At 41.1% G+C, this 17601-nt stretch overlaps 1 protein-coding gene across 2 annotated transcripts in view; it reads left to right on the top strand.

Moving 5' to 3' along the window:
* LOC119488180 (band 4.1-like protein 1) overlaps positions 1 to 17601 on the top strand; it is a 99840-nt gene that overhangs the window by 53291 nt on the left and 28948 nt on the right. For both annotated transcript variants that reach the window (XM_037769594.1, XM_037769602.1), the window contains exons 3-9: positions 2094 to 2261; positions 7453 to 7557; positions 13835 to 13877; positions 15077 to 15152; positions 15513 to 15731; positions 16133 to 16220; positions 16323 to 16475. In XM_037769594.1, the coding sequence (XP_037625522.1) occupies positions 2094 to 2261; positions 7453 to 7557; positions 13835 to 13877; positions 15077 to 15152; positions 15513 to 15731; positions 16133 to 16220; positions 16323 to 16475 (852 nt within the window). The remainder of the gene's footprint in view (positions 1 to 2093; positions 2262 to 7452; positions 7558 to 13834; positions 13878 to 15076; positions 15153 to 15512; positions 15732 to 16132; positions 16221 to 16322; positions 16476 to 17601) is intronic.

Here is a 17601-nt window from a genome sequence, read left to right as displayed (position 1 = left end):
GGGCATTGCACTAGTCCAACTAAAATGGAAGGAGTCTCTGTTTGTCTGTCCTCCGATATGCTCGACAACCGTTCATCCGATCGACTTTACACTAGGCGGGTGTATTGCTGAGGACCCATGGAAGTGCAGTGTCGAGTGCGAGCTCTTGAGATCTACAGGACATATTTATTAGTGGTGCCTTATGTACACAATGTGTAGTGTATTGAGAGCGGACCCCTATTACTGTAACTGTTAAACCACCGAATGGCATGCTGGGTACCGCTCGCTCTCTGTCGCTCGCTAAAATAATGAACTGTTACACAGACAAACGGCATGCTGGGTACAGCTTGCTCTCCACCGATGTTCATGTGAGCTTTTCCATCCCTGGCATTGCAAGGGGATGCAACTATATCATGGCAGCTGTATTGCTCAGCACCCAAGGGAGCTCAATGTCGAGTGTGAAGTTGTTTGGATGAGCGGTTCTCGAGAAAGCTGCGAGCAGCAACAACACCGGAGGGCCAAGCAATCGGCCCGTTCCAAACAGCCACTTTTGAACGGGCACTGCACTAGTGTCCCTAATTGTACTAATGGATGACTGCCACATTAAGCCACAGACTTCCCAGTGATTGCATGAAGCAGAATACAGGAAATCATAGCTTTTAGTGTATAAGATAGGAGTTTTTAGGGGTTTCTAAAGTTCCACCAGCTATCCGGAAACTCAAACGAAGTTTGTGTGTTAAGTCTGTCCTAAGTATTCAGTAATTAGATGCTTCTTTCAAACTAGTGATCTAAACCAGGTTGCATCATAAAAACTTAGGAAACATTTTGAACAAGTCAATAAACTTTGTAAATTAGAAGTTGCTCTAGAATCACATGCTGTAACACAAGTACCAAAAATAACAGTTTAAAGGGGCCAAACAATACATTAAAAACTGACAATCCTTTGTAGGCCTAAATATAAATTTGACTTTGACGTTGTTAACACATTTTTGAGGTATGTTATTTTTGTTCAATGAAATTTGAAATATTCCCAGTTTACATTATTACTAAACAGCATTTTATGAAGTTTCAGGTCAGATATGTTGACCATATTCTACGTTACTCCTCAGTTTGAATGGTACAAGCTTACGTTAGTTTTGTCAGTTGGTTCAGTTAGCTAGCAACAGTCATACCTACCAGTGAGAACTGTGTCTGTGTCTGTGTGGTGCATCTAGGGCTGGGCAATATGCTGATATATATCGTCAAAACGGACATATACAGTATATATTTCTATATTGTTTCTATTGCGATATACTATATTTATTTATTTTTTCCCTATAATTTCACTTAAATCTGTTTTGTTCATTTTGCACTCAAGTTATTAAAATAAGAAAATATGAGATGTGAAATGATGATTTTAGCCATATCGCCCAGCCGATGTGTGCAACCCATTTTAATTGAAGAATAATCTTAAAACTTGAAACTGGCTTAAAACTGAGCTAAGTTTGAACCTGCAAAGGTCTGATGCATCCAGCTCTAAAGTGTTTTATTGAGCTGAGAATATCATTGCACAGCAGAAAAAAATAGGGTTCATTTGTTTATATTGCCTCCTTCACAACAGGCCTTCGGGTCTTGTAGACAATGAAGATGAAACTGATTGTGTTTTTTTCTGGATTCATTAACTTACAGTATTTCTTGATATTGCAACATTTTGTCTGGTCTGAGTCTTCAAAGTCTTTGTTTCAAAAGAGTCTGAAGAGTCTGTGATATACAGGGTTAGCATCGCTAATGACTGCTGTGATGACTTCTGATTTGTCCTGTAATTCAGTGATAAGTCTGAGAGGTAACTGGGAGTCAATGCAGTTTCCAGTAGATCTACATTATACTGTATGTTTTTCAGTATTTGAATTAGCAGACTTGTACAGATTGCACACATTCAATATCTATTAAAGCCACAAAGCTGACTCTACACCATTGACATTCTCTTAGGCCATTACAATCAAAGAACTTAATCTTAAGGCACTGTCCTAATACTGATACTGTTCTTCAAAGTGTTTTGAACAGTTGCAGATATCCACTCAGGTTTGTATAACTGTCGTTTGACTTCTCTTTTTTTTTTATACATATATGTTAAGGAACAGAACTCCAAGTATCTGGATGAACACAGAGAAACAGACGACATGTCAGAGAAGACGTCCCCAAACAAGAACCTCAAATCTCCCCAGAAAGGCTCCAAACGACTTAAAACTGCCCCCTTCAAAGTGACCCTGCTGGACACCTCCGAGTACGAAGGAGAAATTGAGGTATGGAAAACAATTTGTGACGACACGTTTTTTAGAATTAGCCATAACCTGCTTTGAACAAACCCTTGAAATGCAACATTATTTTTTCCCTTTGTAGTTATTGTCCTCTGTGGGCAGTTGTGTGTGTTGTATAGCGCTGCACCGAGTGGATAAAACAGGCAAAGAGAATAAAAGAAAGCTGGAACCATGCTGAGAGCTCACCAGGGGGGGTGAAGCCAAAGCAATGTCACACATTTCTGTAATACACACAGAGCCACAAAAATAGTGCGGCATGAAAGTCTTCATTCTACACCATCTGTTGTCATTACTCCAGCAGTGTGGAAAAGGACATTTCCCGCTTGCTTGGAAAGGAAACTGAAGGCATGCATAAGAAAGGAGAGAAGAGATAGATGTAAGTGCATTGGCTTAGATAAATGCACGGAAAGAAGCTGGAGATTTTGGAGCTTTTATGAGTAGCAGCAGCGTAGCACTTCTGGCAGAAGAATAGGTCTATCTTTCCTTCTAAAATAGCTTTTGCAGGATTGTGGTGGGAGAAACTCATATCCAATATCTTGACTGTGGAGACTATCCAGCGTTATTTTAAGCTATTCCTTGTTTGGGCTCAGCTTTCGATTCCACTCACTGAGAATCTATCTAGACATGATGCGTCTGTCTTGCACTGCTGCCTGTGTACCCGAGATGACGGAGTTAAATCGGGCCAATTGGTACCCGCCAGCCTGTGTCACAGCCCAGTACCCAGCCTCTGCATCTCTTCAGCTAGACTGTCTGATGCAGCATGGACTGGGACTGGAGATGTACTCTACATGTTCATAGGTAGATTTGGGTATTATTGTTATATATTGTTATTATTAACAATGAAAGTTACTTGTCCTCCAACCAAAATAGGCCTTTCCTTTTAAATTAACCCATATTCTAATCTGTAGTAAAACAGTATTTGTCAGGGCTTTGCAAAAACAGTTACAAGTGACGCACATACAGTAATTATATATATATATATATATATATATTTGTGACCAAAATATCACACATCTTTCCTATCTCCCCACATGCACATTTTCTTTGTACTTTTTACTGTGAACTTTTGTACATCCCCCAGTCAATATGTTGCACATTCCTGCACAAATCTGTACAACTGTGTCACCTAATCGCCGAGACAAATTCCTTGTACGTGCAAACCTACTTGGTAGTAAAACTGTTTGTGATTGTGATTCTGATTTTGAACCACTGAGTGGTTCGGTATACTGTATATTGTTAAATGAAAGAAAATGGTTTATATTCCCCAGACTAAGGTATCAAAAAAGTATTGTTCTTGTATCAATACTGATTTGGTATTTGCACTAAAATCTTTATTAGATGCTGAGGCTCACAGGATGTCCCTTTTGTCCAATAAAAGGCTTCAACACAGGCTGCTAACAGGGTGCTAGGAAATCTATAGTTATTACATGGTTGCAAGCCAGGTGCAGCCAAGGAGAAAATAGAAGAGCAATGTTATTATGAGCCACCCCTTAGGATACTTATGCACAAGTGCATGAAACCTTGTGTGTGGGTGTGAGTGTGAGACATTGTGGCGTTGGGGGGGGGCCCTTTATGTGCGAATGTGTGAGGTAAGAATATCAGGAATGCTACGCTTGCACCAACCGCTCTCTCAGCACTTAAAAACATTCAGAAATACCTTTGGGCCTTTTCCGCACCACAACAATAGTTAGCATTATGGTTATGAAAGCTTTTGTGTCTTAAGTGCTCTCTCTAAATATTCGCCCGCCCTCGCAACATTGCCAGTCATTGCCAGAGAAGGATGTAGAAAACAGCCTCTTGTCAGCCCATGTTTTTTAAAATTGTAGTATGGTGAGAGCGTCAGACCTCTCGGTCATTGGCAGGCTTGCTCTCACTTCCTGTCTTTAATTGCTGGGGTGGAACTTCATGCCTGCCATATCCAAACCTCCCCTGTGCTTCCAGGAGTTGGTAATAACAGTGCTGCGAGAAGGCAGGCCACACTTTGGGGGGAGCTCTCCCTGGAGGAGGTGCCGCATTCATGGGTTTATTAAGTCTCTTGTCATGGATGCATGACTGAGCTTCCCCGTGGTCCTCGGGCAGGAGAGGAGGCACCACGCCCATATCCGTTTCTCTCACCCAGTTTCCCCCCTCTGCTCACTGGGGTGTAATCCGCCTGACTATGCATGGTCAAGCCTGGCTGGGCCGATGTGCAGAGCAGGGCTATTTTGGGTGGAATTGAGTGTTTCATGTTGGCTAGTGGTCTTTTTACACCGCCAAGATTCTCCTGGGTGTCCATTCAGATGGCAACACTGAGATCACTATTGTACGGTTGAATATTTAATTGCTCCAGAGCAGAGAGCGGATACACTGCTTCACCTCAGCCATGGATTATTAAGACTCCATATGCTGTCATACAACATACTCTTGCGTTGCCATTAGGGACCTACATGTACTGACTGACATGATGAGAGCTTATACACACTTCCCAAGTATTGCTCCATCATCCTTTCACCCATAATGAGGCAAAGGTGAAACACTTTTTCAAGTCCGAGCCTTGAGATGTTAAGAGACAAGACAGAAGAGAGATAATACTGCATCTGTTTCCCTGGCAACTGCTTGCTCCATCTCCCTGTCACGTCACAAAGTAGGCTCCAGGGGAGGAGGCACCGTGTGTGTGTGTGAGAGAGTATAATACTATGTGTGAATCGTTCAGTGTTAGGCCTCAACATTAACATACATCTTCCTTGTTCTGTATTTGACAGTGGTGTATGAGCCCATGCATGAATTGATGATGAGTCGATATTTCATTTGCCCTATCAATTTAAAGTGAAAACAGTGTTGATGACATTCTCTTGCTTGAAACAAGCAAATTTGGCTGCCAGTGCAGTAAATGACTTTCAATTCATTAAATTACAAACCAATCAATACGCAGTGCAAGGGAATTTAATTACTTAAAATAAGATTAGTGTCATTCCCTTTTGTAGATATCAAAACTCCATAGAGGTAAGACCATTAAGAGTAACCAGGTTTTTAATTTAACTGTTTAACCAATTAGTTAAACAGTTAAAAAAAAAAAAAAAAAAGCTGAGCAAAACTTGGAGCATAAAGTCTCCCGAGCGGGTGAACTGGGAACTCAGTTGCCTGTTTTGCGCATACACTGCAGCTGGCGTTAAATGATGGATTTAACCTGTTTGTGCATCGGCTAATCTTGTCAGTTAATGATCGGTTAACCAGGGTCGGCTATAAGTAAAAAAAATAATAATAAATTCTAAATTAACATCCCTATTTTGAATCTATGGCCTTCAAGTTGGGATGCATGTGTGCTAACCACTGAGCCACAATGACAACTAATGTCTACAGTCTTTTTCATTCTATGACTGAACGGGATGTAAACCCTCTGAAGCACTATTGTTATCAATGGAATGTGACAGGCACTACTTACTTACTTAAATATATATTACAATGTCAATGGGTGGGTCCACCAATTTGGTCCTGACTGAAATATCTCATCAACTATTGGATGGATTACCATGATACTTGTTGACCTTCATGGTCACCAGATGATGAATCCCAATGAGTTTGGTGATTCCCTGACTTTTCCTCTAGTGCCACCATGAGATTGACTTGTTTTGGTTTTGAGTGAAATGTTTTGCCAACTATAGGAAGGATTGTCCAAAAATTTGGTAGAGATATTCATGTTCCCCATAGGATGAATATCAGTGACTACAGTGGTCCCCTGACTTTTCCTGTAGCGCCACCGGCAGGCCAACATTTTCACTTATCCAGTAAAATATCTCGACATCTACCAGATGGATTGGAAAAAAAACAAATTGCATCAGACATTCATGGTCCTAAGAGGATGCATTTCAGAGACTTTGTTTGTGTTCTCCTGACTTTTCATCTAGCACCATCGTCAGGACAAAATTTCAATTAAACTTTTGTTTATGACCAAAAACCTGCAAAAATAATGTCATTCCCATTACAGTTCATTGAACATTGTGTTTAGTACTAATAAGCAAATGTTAGCACGCTAACACGTCAAACTAAGATGAATGAACATACGATACATTACCTGCTAAACATCAGCATCATCACTGTGAGCATGTTAGCATGTTAGCATGCTGACAACAGCTTTTAGCTCAAGGTACAGTTTCACAGAGCTGCCAGCATGGCTGTAGACACTTGGTCTTGTTTATTAACAATGGATGGAGTTCCTCATCCTGTATGCTTGTCATTATTCACATTGTCTGTGTCCAGCACATCTGTAATCATTACTGTAGATGTACAATATGTGCTTTCCTGGTTTATATTTTGGTCATAATCAGAGAAGGATGTTGGGTGTGATGATTATTGCGAGACTATAGTTTTATATTCTAACTGAATGAGATAAAAAAACACCTGCAGCACTATTGTTATCAATTCAATGTGACAGGCACTAGATAATCCAATCCATACTCAAATCTAAATGATCTCACTTAATTAGAAATATGTTTTTTGTATTTTATAACATTTCACTCATATTACAATATTAGAAAGGAGGAAAAACTGATCCAGAAAAAAATTGTTCAAATAAACTTCTAAGTGCCTAAATATTGATTCATCTCATTCTACACCTCTTTATTTTGGACACGTCTCACCTCCAGGCTATATACCATGGATATACTGAAAATCTAGTCTTAATCTCCCTTAGCACTGTGAGCAAAAACATTTATTTGTGCATCCTGATGTAAACTAGTCCAAAAAAAAAAAATAAAATCCACAAAGAAACTCTCCGTTAAAAGCTAAAACATCAACTTGTCACCGGAATATGAATGGAAATGTTCCTGAAATGCTCATCTTGAACTCTGTCAATAGCAGAGTGAATCTCTGCCTACAGTACAAAGACCAATCTTCCCCAGCAATTCACAGTCCACTTTCACTGACAAGTGGTTGATGCACACCGACCGTGACGCAGCACCAAATGGCTGAGCTGCTTTATGGTGTGCGGAACCAGAGCACAGGAAAGCAATCTTGGCAAGCACAGCTGTCTAATGGGGTCTGATATTGGCGAGCCAAAATTTGCCCAATAAAACTGCAGCTAAACCGGCAGTAGACTCTTATGCACATATGGTATTTCAGAAATATAGTAGAGAATATTACTTCTGCATTGTAGTTGACCTTTGTACTACTGCTGTGTCATGTATGCTTGTCTTTGCAGAAACACTCCAAAGGACAGACCCTGATGGACATGGTGTGCGAGCACCTCAACTTGTTGGAGAAGGATTACTATGGTCTGACCTTTGCTGACACAGACACCCAGAAGGTCAGTGAATTTTGTACCACAGTGACCTCGTGGGACAGCTCAGTGCATGAACACATTGCTCACAGAACAATCTGTATTCCTCTCGCTTGTTGGCCGGGTCGGCTCTCTCAGGGGTGCAGTATCCAAAGATGAATGGAAAATGGGTCTGGACAACAGGCAATTTAAAAATGTGTGCAGTTGGAGAAAAGATAAAATATGATTAATCTACTCTTTGCGAATTTAGTTATACCAATATTTCTCACAGGCTGCTCTGGAGTTAAACCTCTGTTGACCGAAGCAAAGAGCCACCTTTCATCAATCACTGAAGAAGAGTTTGGTGCATAGCAATAGAATATAAGAGTAGAACGGACATTAATCATTCAAATCAACATAGCAGGATGATCAGAGCGGACTGACTTCCGCATAAACTAAGCCGACTTGCTTGAAGTCGCTGATTCTCTGAGGTGAAGTTTTACAGCAACGCCGACTAAACGAGTAGTAACGTTACGAGGCACATAGAAAATGTAAATGTGTCAATTTGAACAACTTAATGCTTAATCCACACATCGGTCACAGCAGAGGAAATCACATTGCTATCGCCAGATGAGTGACAACTTTGTTTGGCTCGTTTTCTGTCAGCAGTGTGGCATTGAAGCATGGTGGAATTAGCGAGATAGCTAGCTACCTAGCGGACAGCCGGCTGGTTAGTTCTTGGGCTGGTTCCACCAGGCTTTGGTGCTGCCCTGATTACAGAAAATGAGCAGAACATCTGGCTGGTGGCCAGCGGCAGCGCCGGGTCCGAAATGTCCCTCCGCCTGGGGACAAGCTACCTAGCCAACTAGCCAGCCAGCTTTCTCCGGGAGCTGCATCCGTTCTCTTACCGGCGAGCTGCGAACGCACACTTGACGGCCCCACTGACGTGGGTTCTGTTGTCACCATAACAACTAACAACAATTGCGATTTTCTTTTGTACTAGTCAAATTACCACAGCAAACAGTTCAATGACCCTTCAACTCCTATTGTATTTCTATGGTTTGGTCAAACTGTAAGCAGGCCATCTTACTAGATGACCTTAAGCCTATAGCTACAGGCAAGTTTTGACTTAAAAGCAAGCCAATGTAATGTTTACTGAAAGTGGCCACTGTGATCATGGTATATGCTAAAACATTTAGTAACAATAGCAAAAGTGGAGAAGGATTATAAAGAAATTAAACTAACTCAGAAAGGTCAGTTACATGGCAATAGCTATCTAAAGTTTGTTATCATTGGCCACCTTGAGCTACTGGTCATACCAGACAAAGTCAGCAAGACCCCATAATGTGTATTGAATTCAGCAAGGGTGAGTTTTAATGCTTATGAATTCAACGTTTCATTTGGGATTAGATTGTGTTATTTCCATACACTGTATATAAGAAGTGGGCATAGTCACCGCTACATCACCCATTGGTTTGTGGACTATGGTTTTAAAACCTCTAGTCTGGCATTTTGTCAGTCCCCATCTTGTTTTTTTGCAACCAGAAGTGACACGAGAGGGTGGAGCTATAGTACAACCGAACGCTGAATAAGACATTTTTAGGTGACCAAAATGTTAACTTCCATGAACTGAAAACACACTGTGAAAGGGTTAAAGTTGTTGAAGACAAAAGTGTGGACAACTCCCAGACCGGACAGCGCCATGGTAGTAACCTGTCACTCACAAGGTAGCGACGCCCTGAGAAATCCCCTGCTTTATGGTCTATTTGACTCTAAATGGGACCATAATTTACTTAATGAACATCATGCTGTATTGAAGACTTGAAACTAGCGATTGAGACCATAAACTCATGTTTACAATGTTTACTGAGGTAATAAATCAAGTGAGAAGTAGGCTCATTTTCTCAAAGACTTCTATACAATCAGTCTTCTTTTTGCAACCAGAGGAGTCGCCCCCTGCTGGCTGTTAGAGAGAACACAAGCTGTATCGACTGGAGGTTTCCCACTAGTCATTTCTTCTTTCAAAAGTTACATAGTCTCACTTTAAAGTCAGCCAGTATAACTCCCTAATAGCAAAAAAAACCCTCCCTTGTCAGATATACTGTGATTCTGTCATGTCCTCTGAGGTTTAATTATATCTGCCTCTGATAAATGTGTACGTACATTAAACTCCAATCAGCTCACAAATCAGTTTGACATTTCAAGTCGAGGTCTGAATATGTTTCCCTCTGATCTTTGTTGACATGTTCGGGTGCACACAGACCAGGCTCATTATCATTAAGTAAATGACACTGAACTGATGGGTCCTAGCTGTCGGCCCGCATTAGAGCTCTTTGTCAGATACACGGTTTTGGTTTTTTGATTGACGCGAGCCTCCCTAAGGGCAGGTATGTGATTGCACAGCAGGCTTCAGAGGAACCTCCTGCCTTTTGAAGATAGGACAGATGACAAGAATAAGTCCCTTTTAACATCTGGAGCATATCCTCTGTCACCGTCATCAGCTTGTACTTACTTTGTCGACTCACATGTTGTGACTCGGTGCGTGTCTGACGGCCGAGGCTTTGGATTGAGCGTGATCTCGGCTCACACAGACAGGTTAACTGGGGGGCTACAGAGGTAAACAGGCTTGAAGTTCAAATATTTTCCTCTCTCTGAGTATAGGTAAAGCTACAGCTTAGATCAATATGACGGGCTCCTCAAAGACAGCCTCATGAGGGCGCAGATTGATACTACTGTCTGGGGTCATCGCTGATTGGAAGGCCAAACAAGCCTGAGAATTGAAATGTCATTTCAGATGCCCTTTCTCTGTCTCAGTTGAGGGAGCGAGGATTTAATCTTCACTCTTCGTGAGAACATTTATTCCGTGTGATTGCTTTATGAACCAAGGTTGCAAAAGCAAGAGCGAAGCCTTGAAGAGTCAGTGATTAAAAGTTCCTCCTGCTTTTCTGCAGAGAAAAAGCAAAGCAGCAGCGAGCGCCTTACTAATTGAGTGCTCTTTGGCCTCGGCTGATATAAGATAGATTCAGGGGGACGATAAATGCCTGCGGCTCATTAAAGTCTTTAGCAGCCTGATTAAACACTGGAGGAGTATGTGTATTTGTGTACACAAGTGTCTGTGTGTGTGTGTACGCGAAGGCGCAGTTCAAATTGCCAGATGCTTGCAGTTTGCCCAACATGGCCACAGGATTGCACTGCGTTGTATCAACCTTTCATGCTCATGATTCCACTCTGACTGATGTGATACCAGATGCCAAAAAGACTGTCAGCATTAATAAGCAGTTGCCGTGAAGTATTCGGGTTAGTGAGGATCACTGTCAGCTCTCTGCACCACAGGCACCACAGAACTATAATGCACACACCTGTTAGTGTGTGTAAGCGCAAGGATCAAAGCAACAAATTATATAGACACCTGTTACTCTGTAAGTAGAGATCTTTTTCTGCTTTTACTTTTAAAAAATATATATTTTCACAGATTTAGTTTTAGTCATGCTAGCAGCAGCACTGGACCTGCACCATCACATTTTAAATAGACACATTCATGGTCCCCATGAATGTTTTCATCTCATGCTACCAGCAGGTTGACATTTATGTTTTTCAGTGTCTCAAAAACTATTGGATGGACTGCCATACAATTTGGTACAGATATCCATGATGCTATTGGATCTTAATGACTTTGGTCATTCCCTTTTTAGTGTCAAAATGTTCACTTATTTAGGGAAATTAAACTAAACTAATTACATTCCCTTCATGTCAAGTTAATTTTATGTATTTAACGCCAAATCACAGCAGAAGTTATCTCATGATATTTTTCATATAGAGCAGGCCTAGACCGTACTCTTTAATTTACAGAGACACATCGTTCCCCCATGATGCAAGCACTTGATGCAAAGGCGGCAAAGAAAAACTCCTCTTTAACGGGAAGAGACCGTGAGCAGAACCAGGCTCTGGGTGGGCGGCCATCTGTGGCTACTGTGAGCATGTTGTCATGCTAGAGTTAGCGTTTAATTCAAAGCACTGTGTCTGTAGAGTCTTGTTAAACCATGTAGTCACAGATGTGGTATTAGCTTTGTGAAGATTGGCTGTAGTTCTCCAAAATTCATATGTCTAAATAGTGATAAAACTAAGTTATTTTTCCAGATAATTCCGATATCAAGCCAACTCTTTAAATGCAAAAAGGATTCTTTTTTTGTAGGTTAGTAAATCTTACTTATGCTTTTTTTGTTGCGAAGAAATAGAATAACTGGACATAAAGCACCTCAATCCTTAAACCTGCAGTGGGTCGAATGTTTTTGGCATCATTTGGCAAAAAATCCATAATAACTTTTCAGCATATTGTAATTCAAGTGTTTAGAGAGAAAGACTTTAGACTTCTGCACCTCCTCATGGCTCTGTTTTCAGGATTTAAAAAAATCTAGCCCGTGACGCGGGACTTTAGCGAATCACAGGTCATTTTAGCGCTGTTGGCTGTTCATTCAACGGAGGCAGCTGTCAATCACTCGTGAACTCCGATCAAACAGTCAAACTAGGCAGCGTTGATCAAATACAAGTTACTGTAATGCCTATTTCTTGCCTCAAATGTTTTCAGAAACATCTTGTTTAGCTGTAAAATGAGAAAGTTTGCTCTGGCTGGTGGGCGGTGCTTGGTATTTCCTCAACTTGATCTCAACATGGCTGCCGGGTCACACACTTTCTCATTTCACAGAATATTTCTCGGCTCTGATTGGTTGTTTTCCTCCGGTCTGTGACATCCTGCAGATGCAGTTAGGAGCATTGTTTTTAGATTACCTGTCTCATGCACTACTGTCAGGGTATAGTGACCGTTTTATAAAAATAACTTTTTTTTTTTTTTTACTCCATTTCTACCAGCTGCTGCTTTAAGTGAGCTAAAAGGATAAAAGTGACATATTCCCATAGATTATAAATTATTGGGCAGTCCCAAAATGTGCAAGCATGATCCAGTATAGGGATTATAGGAGAACTTCACCTACTCTCAAGATCAGAGTGAAACATATTCAGACCTTCGACTTGAAATTGGAGTTTAATGTATTTACACATTTATCAGAAGCAGATATAATTAAACCCCGGAGGACCGAAACAAAGAATCACAGTATTTCTTTTACTATTAGCGAGTTAGCCTGGCCGACCTTAAACTGAGACTGTGTAACTTTTGAAAGAAGAAATAACACAGTCTAATCCCAAATTAAATGTTGAATTCATAAGCAGTAAAATTCATCCTTGCTGAAAACACATCGATATAGAGAAAGGGGGGAAAAGTCTGAGGAGACCAATGTGTCTTGACTCATTAATTTCAATTAATAGATTTTTATAGTAGTGTTTTATCAGTTCTTAAAAATGTCCAAATCCCTTATTGATGTGTTTTTATAATGTTTCGCATTGTAGTTTCACCTTATATTGTATTTTATATGCTTCAACACTTATAATGAGGGTTTTGCCTCACTAAAGAGGCACATTTTAAGTAAAGACCTCCTCTGTACCAGCATAGATGATCTCCTGTTAAAGAAGATGAGCGTGGTGAAGGCCACCAGCTGAGACATACAGATGGGGCCATTTGAGGGGAAACAATAGTGAAACTAGGAGGGCACTCTTCCAGAGCACAGACCTCCGCCAAGGCTGTTTCCATTAGTGAAAAATAATGTGCGCATCCGCCCCATGATTTGGATCCGCTTCAATATTTAATGGGTTCTTCCTTGACCCAAGCTACCCCCTTCAACCAAGTTTCATGAAAATGGGGCCTGTAGTTTATCCGTAATCCTGCAGAAAAACCATCAAACCGAACCGAGAACATAAACCTCCTCGGCGGAGGTAATAAGAGGATGAATATGCAATGGGAGAGTTCATGCAGAGAGGTAAAAGTAGAGGTAAGAGTACGTGAGGGAGGTATCTCATTACTCTCTTCATTGCCGTCTGTGTGTTGCTGTGCCTCTAAACAGCATGATTTACAGCCTCTGCTACGAGCCAGTCAGTGTGCACTACCGCACCACTGATGAGATGCTCTAGCAACCAAATCAGAAATGGTGCCCCTACAGGCGAATCGGTTCACTGCACGATCGCATGTGATGAGATCAGATAGGTAACTGGCTGGCGGTGATTTTGCAACACGATGCAGAAACAGATGCTTGAATTAAATCTGCTCCTGGCATGTTTGAACGGCTCAGCAGGGGAGGGCTCAGTTTCCTTTATTTAACCATATGGAGAGGCTTTCGTTAGGATCACTGACGGCAGTTAGAGCAAAATGTGACGCCGGGGTGGTGCATTAGCAATGTTTCCAGTCTGCCCTGTGTGAATTATGCCTTCTGTCTTTCAGAATTGGTTGGACCCCTCCAAGGAGATCAAGAAGCAGATGCGCAGTGAGTGTCTCTTTTCCAAGTAGATGAGATGATCAGTAAAGTCGTAAGACTAGATTTGTTGGTATATGAACTAGGGCTGTCAATCGATTAAAATAGCGAATCGCGATTAATTGCAAATTAATGAACACATTTTGTACCTGTTCAAAATCTACCTTATGTTACTAATACCCTTATTAGTAACTAATTAAGTATTTAATTCTCTTATCAACATGGGAGTGGGCAAATATGCTGCTTTATGCAAATGTATGTATATATTTATTATTGGAAATAAATTAACAACACAAAACAATCATAAATATTGTCCAGAAACCCTCACAGGTACTGCATTTAGCATAAAAAATATGCTGAAATCATAACATGGCAAACTCAAGCCCAACAGGCAACAACGACCTCGTGAAATAACCAAACGCTCACATTACTCACGGTTAGAAGCTGATTGGTTTTCAGGACCTTGCTGAAGGCCTCAGCAGGTCATTTACTATTGGCAAATGTCTTGAAGGCTCATTGCGGTGCGTTTCAACAATAAAACTGTCATTTGCAGTGTAATAAGAAACATTGACCTCCATTGGAAGGTTCTTTAAACCAACTATAATTGATACTTTATCAAATGACAATGTGAAAACAATGTGATAGTGATGAACAACAATACTTTACTCAAGTATTGTGCCAAAGTACAAATTTAAGGTACTTGCATTCTACTTTAGTTGTCAGACCTGACTATGACTTGCCCCGAACTGCATGTGATTATCATATAGTGGGCATGTCAGTAAAGGGGAGACTCGTGGGTACCCATAGAACCCATTTACATTCGCATATCTGGAGGTCAGAGGTCAAGGGACCCCTTTGAAAATGGCTGTGATAGTTTTTCCTCGACAAAATTTAGCAGAAGTTTGTTATTTAACCTCCTTCGGGACAAGCTAGTATGATAGTTAGTTTCATATGATGCCAGTATTTTCACTCTAGCTTTAAATCTGATAACCACTAACCTTAAAAATCGCAAGTTGCGTTAATGCATTAAATAAATGAGTGGCGTTAAACACATTTGCGTTAACGTGTTATTAAGGCGTTAACTTTGACAGCCCTGATATGAACTATTGCAAAGTTTTGTGTTAATCTGTTAGATACAATTCCATCATTGGCTTGTAATTACAATTTTGTACAAGTTTCCTTTAGACAGACGTGATGTAATTTCTCCTCAGACTCTTCGTGGAACTTTGCCTTCGCTGTCAAGTTCTACCCTCCAGACCCCTCCCAGCTCACTGAGGATATTACCAGGTAGAACACACACACACACTATCTTACACTACCAACTGTTGTAACTCCTCTGGCTGTGCTGTCAGATGCTCTTCAGAGTTAATCAGAGGAGAAATTGCTTACACATGTCAGTTCTGCAAATGATTTGCCTTTCTTTTCCTAAACACAAGTGTTTACTTGAAAGTATTGTAACAATTTACATGGCATATTTGCCCCGGTGTCAAAGCAACCCAAATCCCTCTCTCCTCTTAGAGGATTAGACCTGGAATGCTACTAACTGCCATGGATTAACTACGCTGAATACTTGTTGGAGCTCGCCTTGGCTCAGACTTGTTTGACTGCCAACAACCCTCTCTCCTCCCTTTTTGTCTCGTCTGACAGATACTACCTGTGTCTGCAGCTGAGGGATGACATGCTGTCAGGACGACTGCCGTGCTCGTTCGTCACTCACGCCCTCCTGGGCTCCTACAGCGTTCAAGCCGAGCTGGGGGACTACGACCTGGACGACCACGGTACCGACTACGTCAGCGATTTCCGCTTCGCCCCCAATCAGACTCGCGAGTTGGAGGAGAGGGTGATGGAGCTCCATCGAAACTACAAGTACTGGACACAATGTTGTTTAAATCAGACTTTCATCTATCCACAAACCTCTGGGAATGATCGGCTGATGAGTTTTCTGTTGTGTCGAAACACCCCGCCATGCATATGGCTTGATAGATGCCGTCACATTACCGCACCATCTGTCATTGAGATGTACACAGTGCGAGTGTTGCCAGTGCGAGAACACTTTCTCAGTTACAGGGTCTGCACCACTCTGATTTGGCATTGCTTTTTGGCATATGCACAAACATAATGCTTGGGGGGAGGGATAGGAGGAATTTTGAATTGACGATATCAAGCTTATTACCAAGATAATTCTGCTCCCACTGTGCAAGATTATGTGTTTATTATTTAAGTCCTGTTGATGTTGGTTACAGATATTATCGTTATTCTGCCCACAGGGGGATGACTCCAGCAGAGGCTGAAATTAACTTCTTGGAGAATGCGAAGAAACTGTCCATGTACGGGGTGGATCTCCATCACGCTAAGGTTGGCTGTTTCCGACATTATTTTAATTTGCATGAAAGTGGGTTTCAAGGATGCATACAATGTTTCTGTTAAATCATTTCCGCCTCTTTGCTGTCCCTGTAGGATTCTGAAGGGATTGAAATAATGTTGGGTGTTTGTGCCAACGGCCTGCTGATTTACCGCGACAGGCTGAGGATCAACCGCTTCGCCTGGCCAAAGATCCTTAAGATCTCCTATAAGAGGAGCAACTTCTACATCAAGATACGACCTGGAGAGGTACGCAGAATGGTCAAGGATAATTAATGGGGCACTCTATCGATTTTACACATTACATTTTACATTTTACTGGTCATGGGCATTGCTACTCAACAAAAAGCAATTGTGCAATTTCTTCTCCAGCTTTAGAGGAGCCTTGTCAAGTCTGAGAGAGTAACCCTGATGATGTCATAGTGATGTCATCAGAGTTAACTGGGCTCAAAGTTATTATTTAAACTGTGGGTGTGGAGTGAGTGTTAACCAGGCAGGGATTTTTCTTCTAGATTCTATTGAGTTGAATTATGGGGAATGTAGGATCCAGTGTTTTTGAAGCTCAACACATACTGAGAACTAAAAGTCAGGATATTTGGGCTCCTGCTGCTTACATATTGACCATTCTTTTTTTTTTTTTTTTACTTTGTCTCTCACGAGTTCTGCAGCTTTATTAAAATGCAATACTGAATCCCGGATTTGCATTATTGTGTAGAGTTAGTTAAGAAGATAGATAACACTGCATTAAAAATGAAGCTTTAGCCAGCAGCCAGTTAGCCTAGCTCAGCATAAAGACTGGAAACGGAGAAACAGCGAGCCTGGGTAATCCACCTTCCAGCAACTCTGAAGCTCTCTAATGAACACCTTATATCTTGTTTGTTTAATCATTAAACAAACCACATATAAGATGTTAATTAGTTGGATTAAACTTTAATCCAAACGGAAACCTCGAATCCAAACTGTGCTGAAAAATGAAGCCAATGTGGAAGTGCCAAAAACTGCCTCAGCTCCACCGACAATCCACCTCTTTGCCCATTTTGTGATTTGATGGGAGTTAGGTGTAGTCGTCACTACCAAGATGGCGACGGCCGGAGCTTACCAACTTATTTCATATATAGTTTAGTTTGTACAAAAACTGAAGTAGAAAAATAACAAGGTGTAGTTTTTGGGGGGTTATGTGCGGTACTCTTTCTTGGCCATGCGCAGTGACCTCTTGGAGTCTCTGCTGGTTGTCTGGTGCCAGCAAGACTCCAGGAAGTCAGTTTTTACATTTCGGTTTTGTATGGATTAAACAAATTAAAAATAACCTGTTAAATAGTAAGTTTAAGACATGCTGGTAGGCTGAGTCTTTTTTTTACCTTTAGACAGAGCCAGG

This window comes from Sebastes umbrosus, chromosome 1 (assembly GCF_015220745.1).
Source record: "Sebastes umbrosus isolate fSebUmb1 chromosome 1, fSebUmb1.pri, whole genome shotgun sequence".
Lineage (NCBI taxonomy): Eukaryota > Metazoa > Chordata > Actinopteri > Perciformes > Sebastidae > Sebastes > Sebastes umbrosus.
This window is presented reverse-complemented; position numbering and strand designations above follow the sequence as displayed.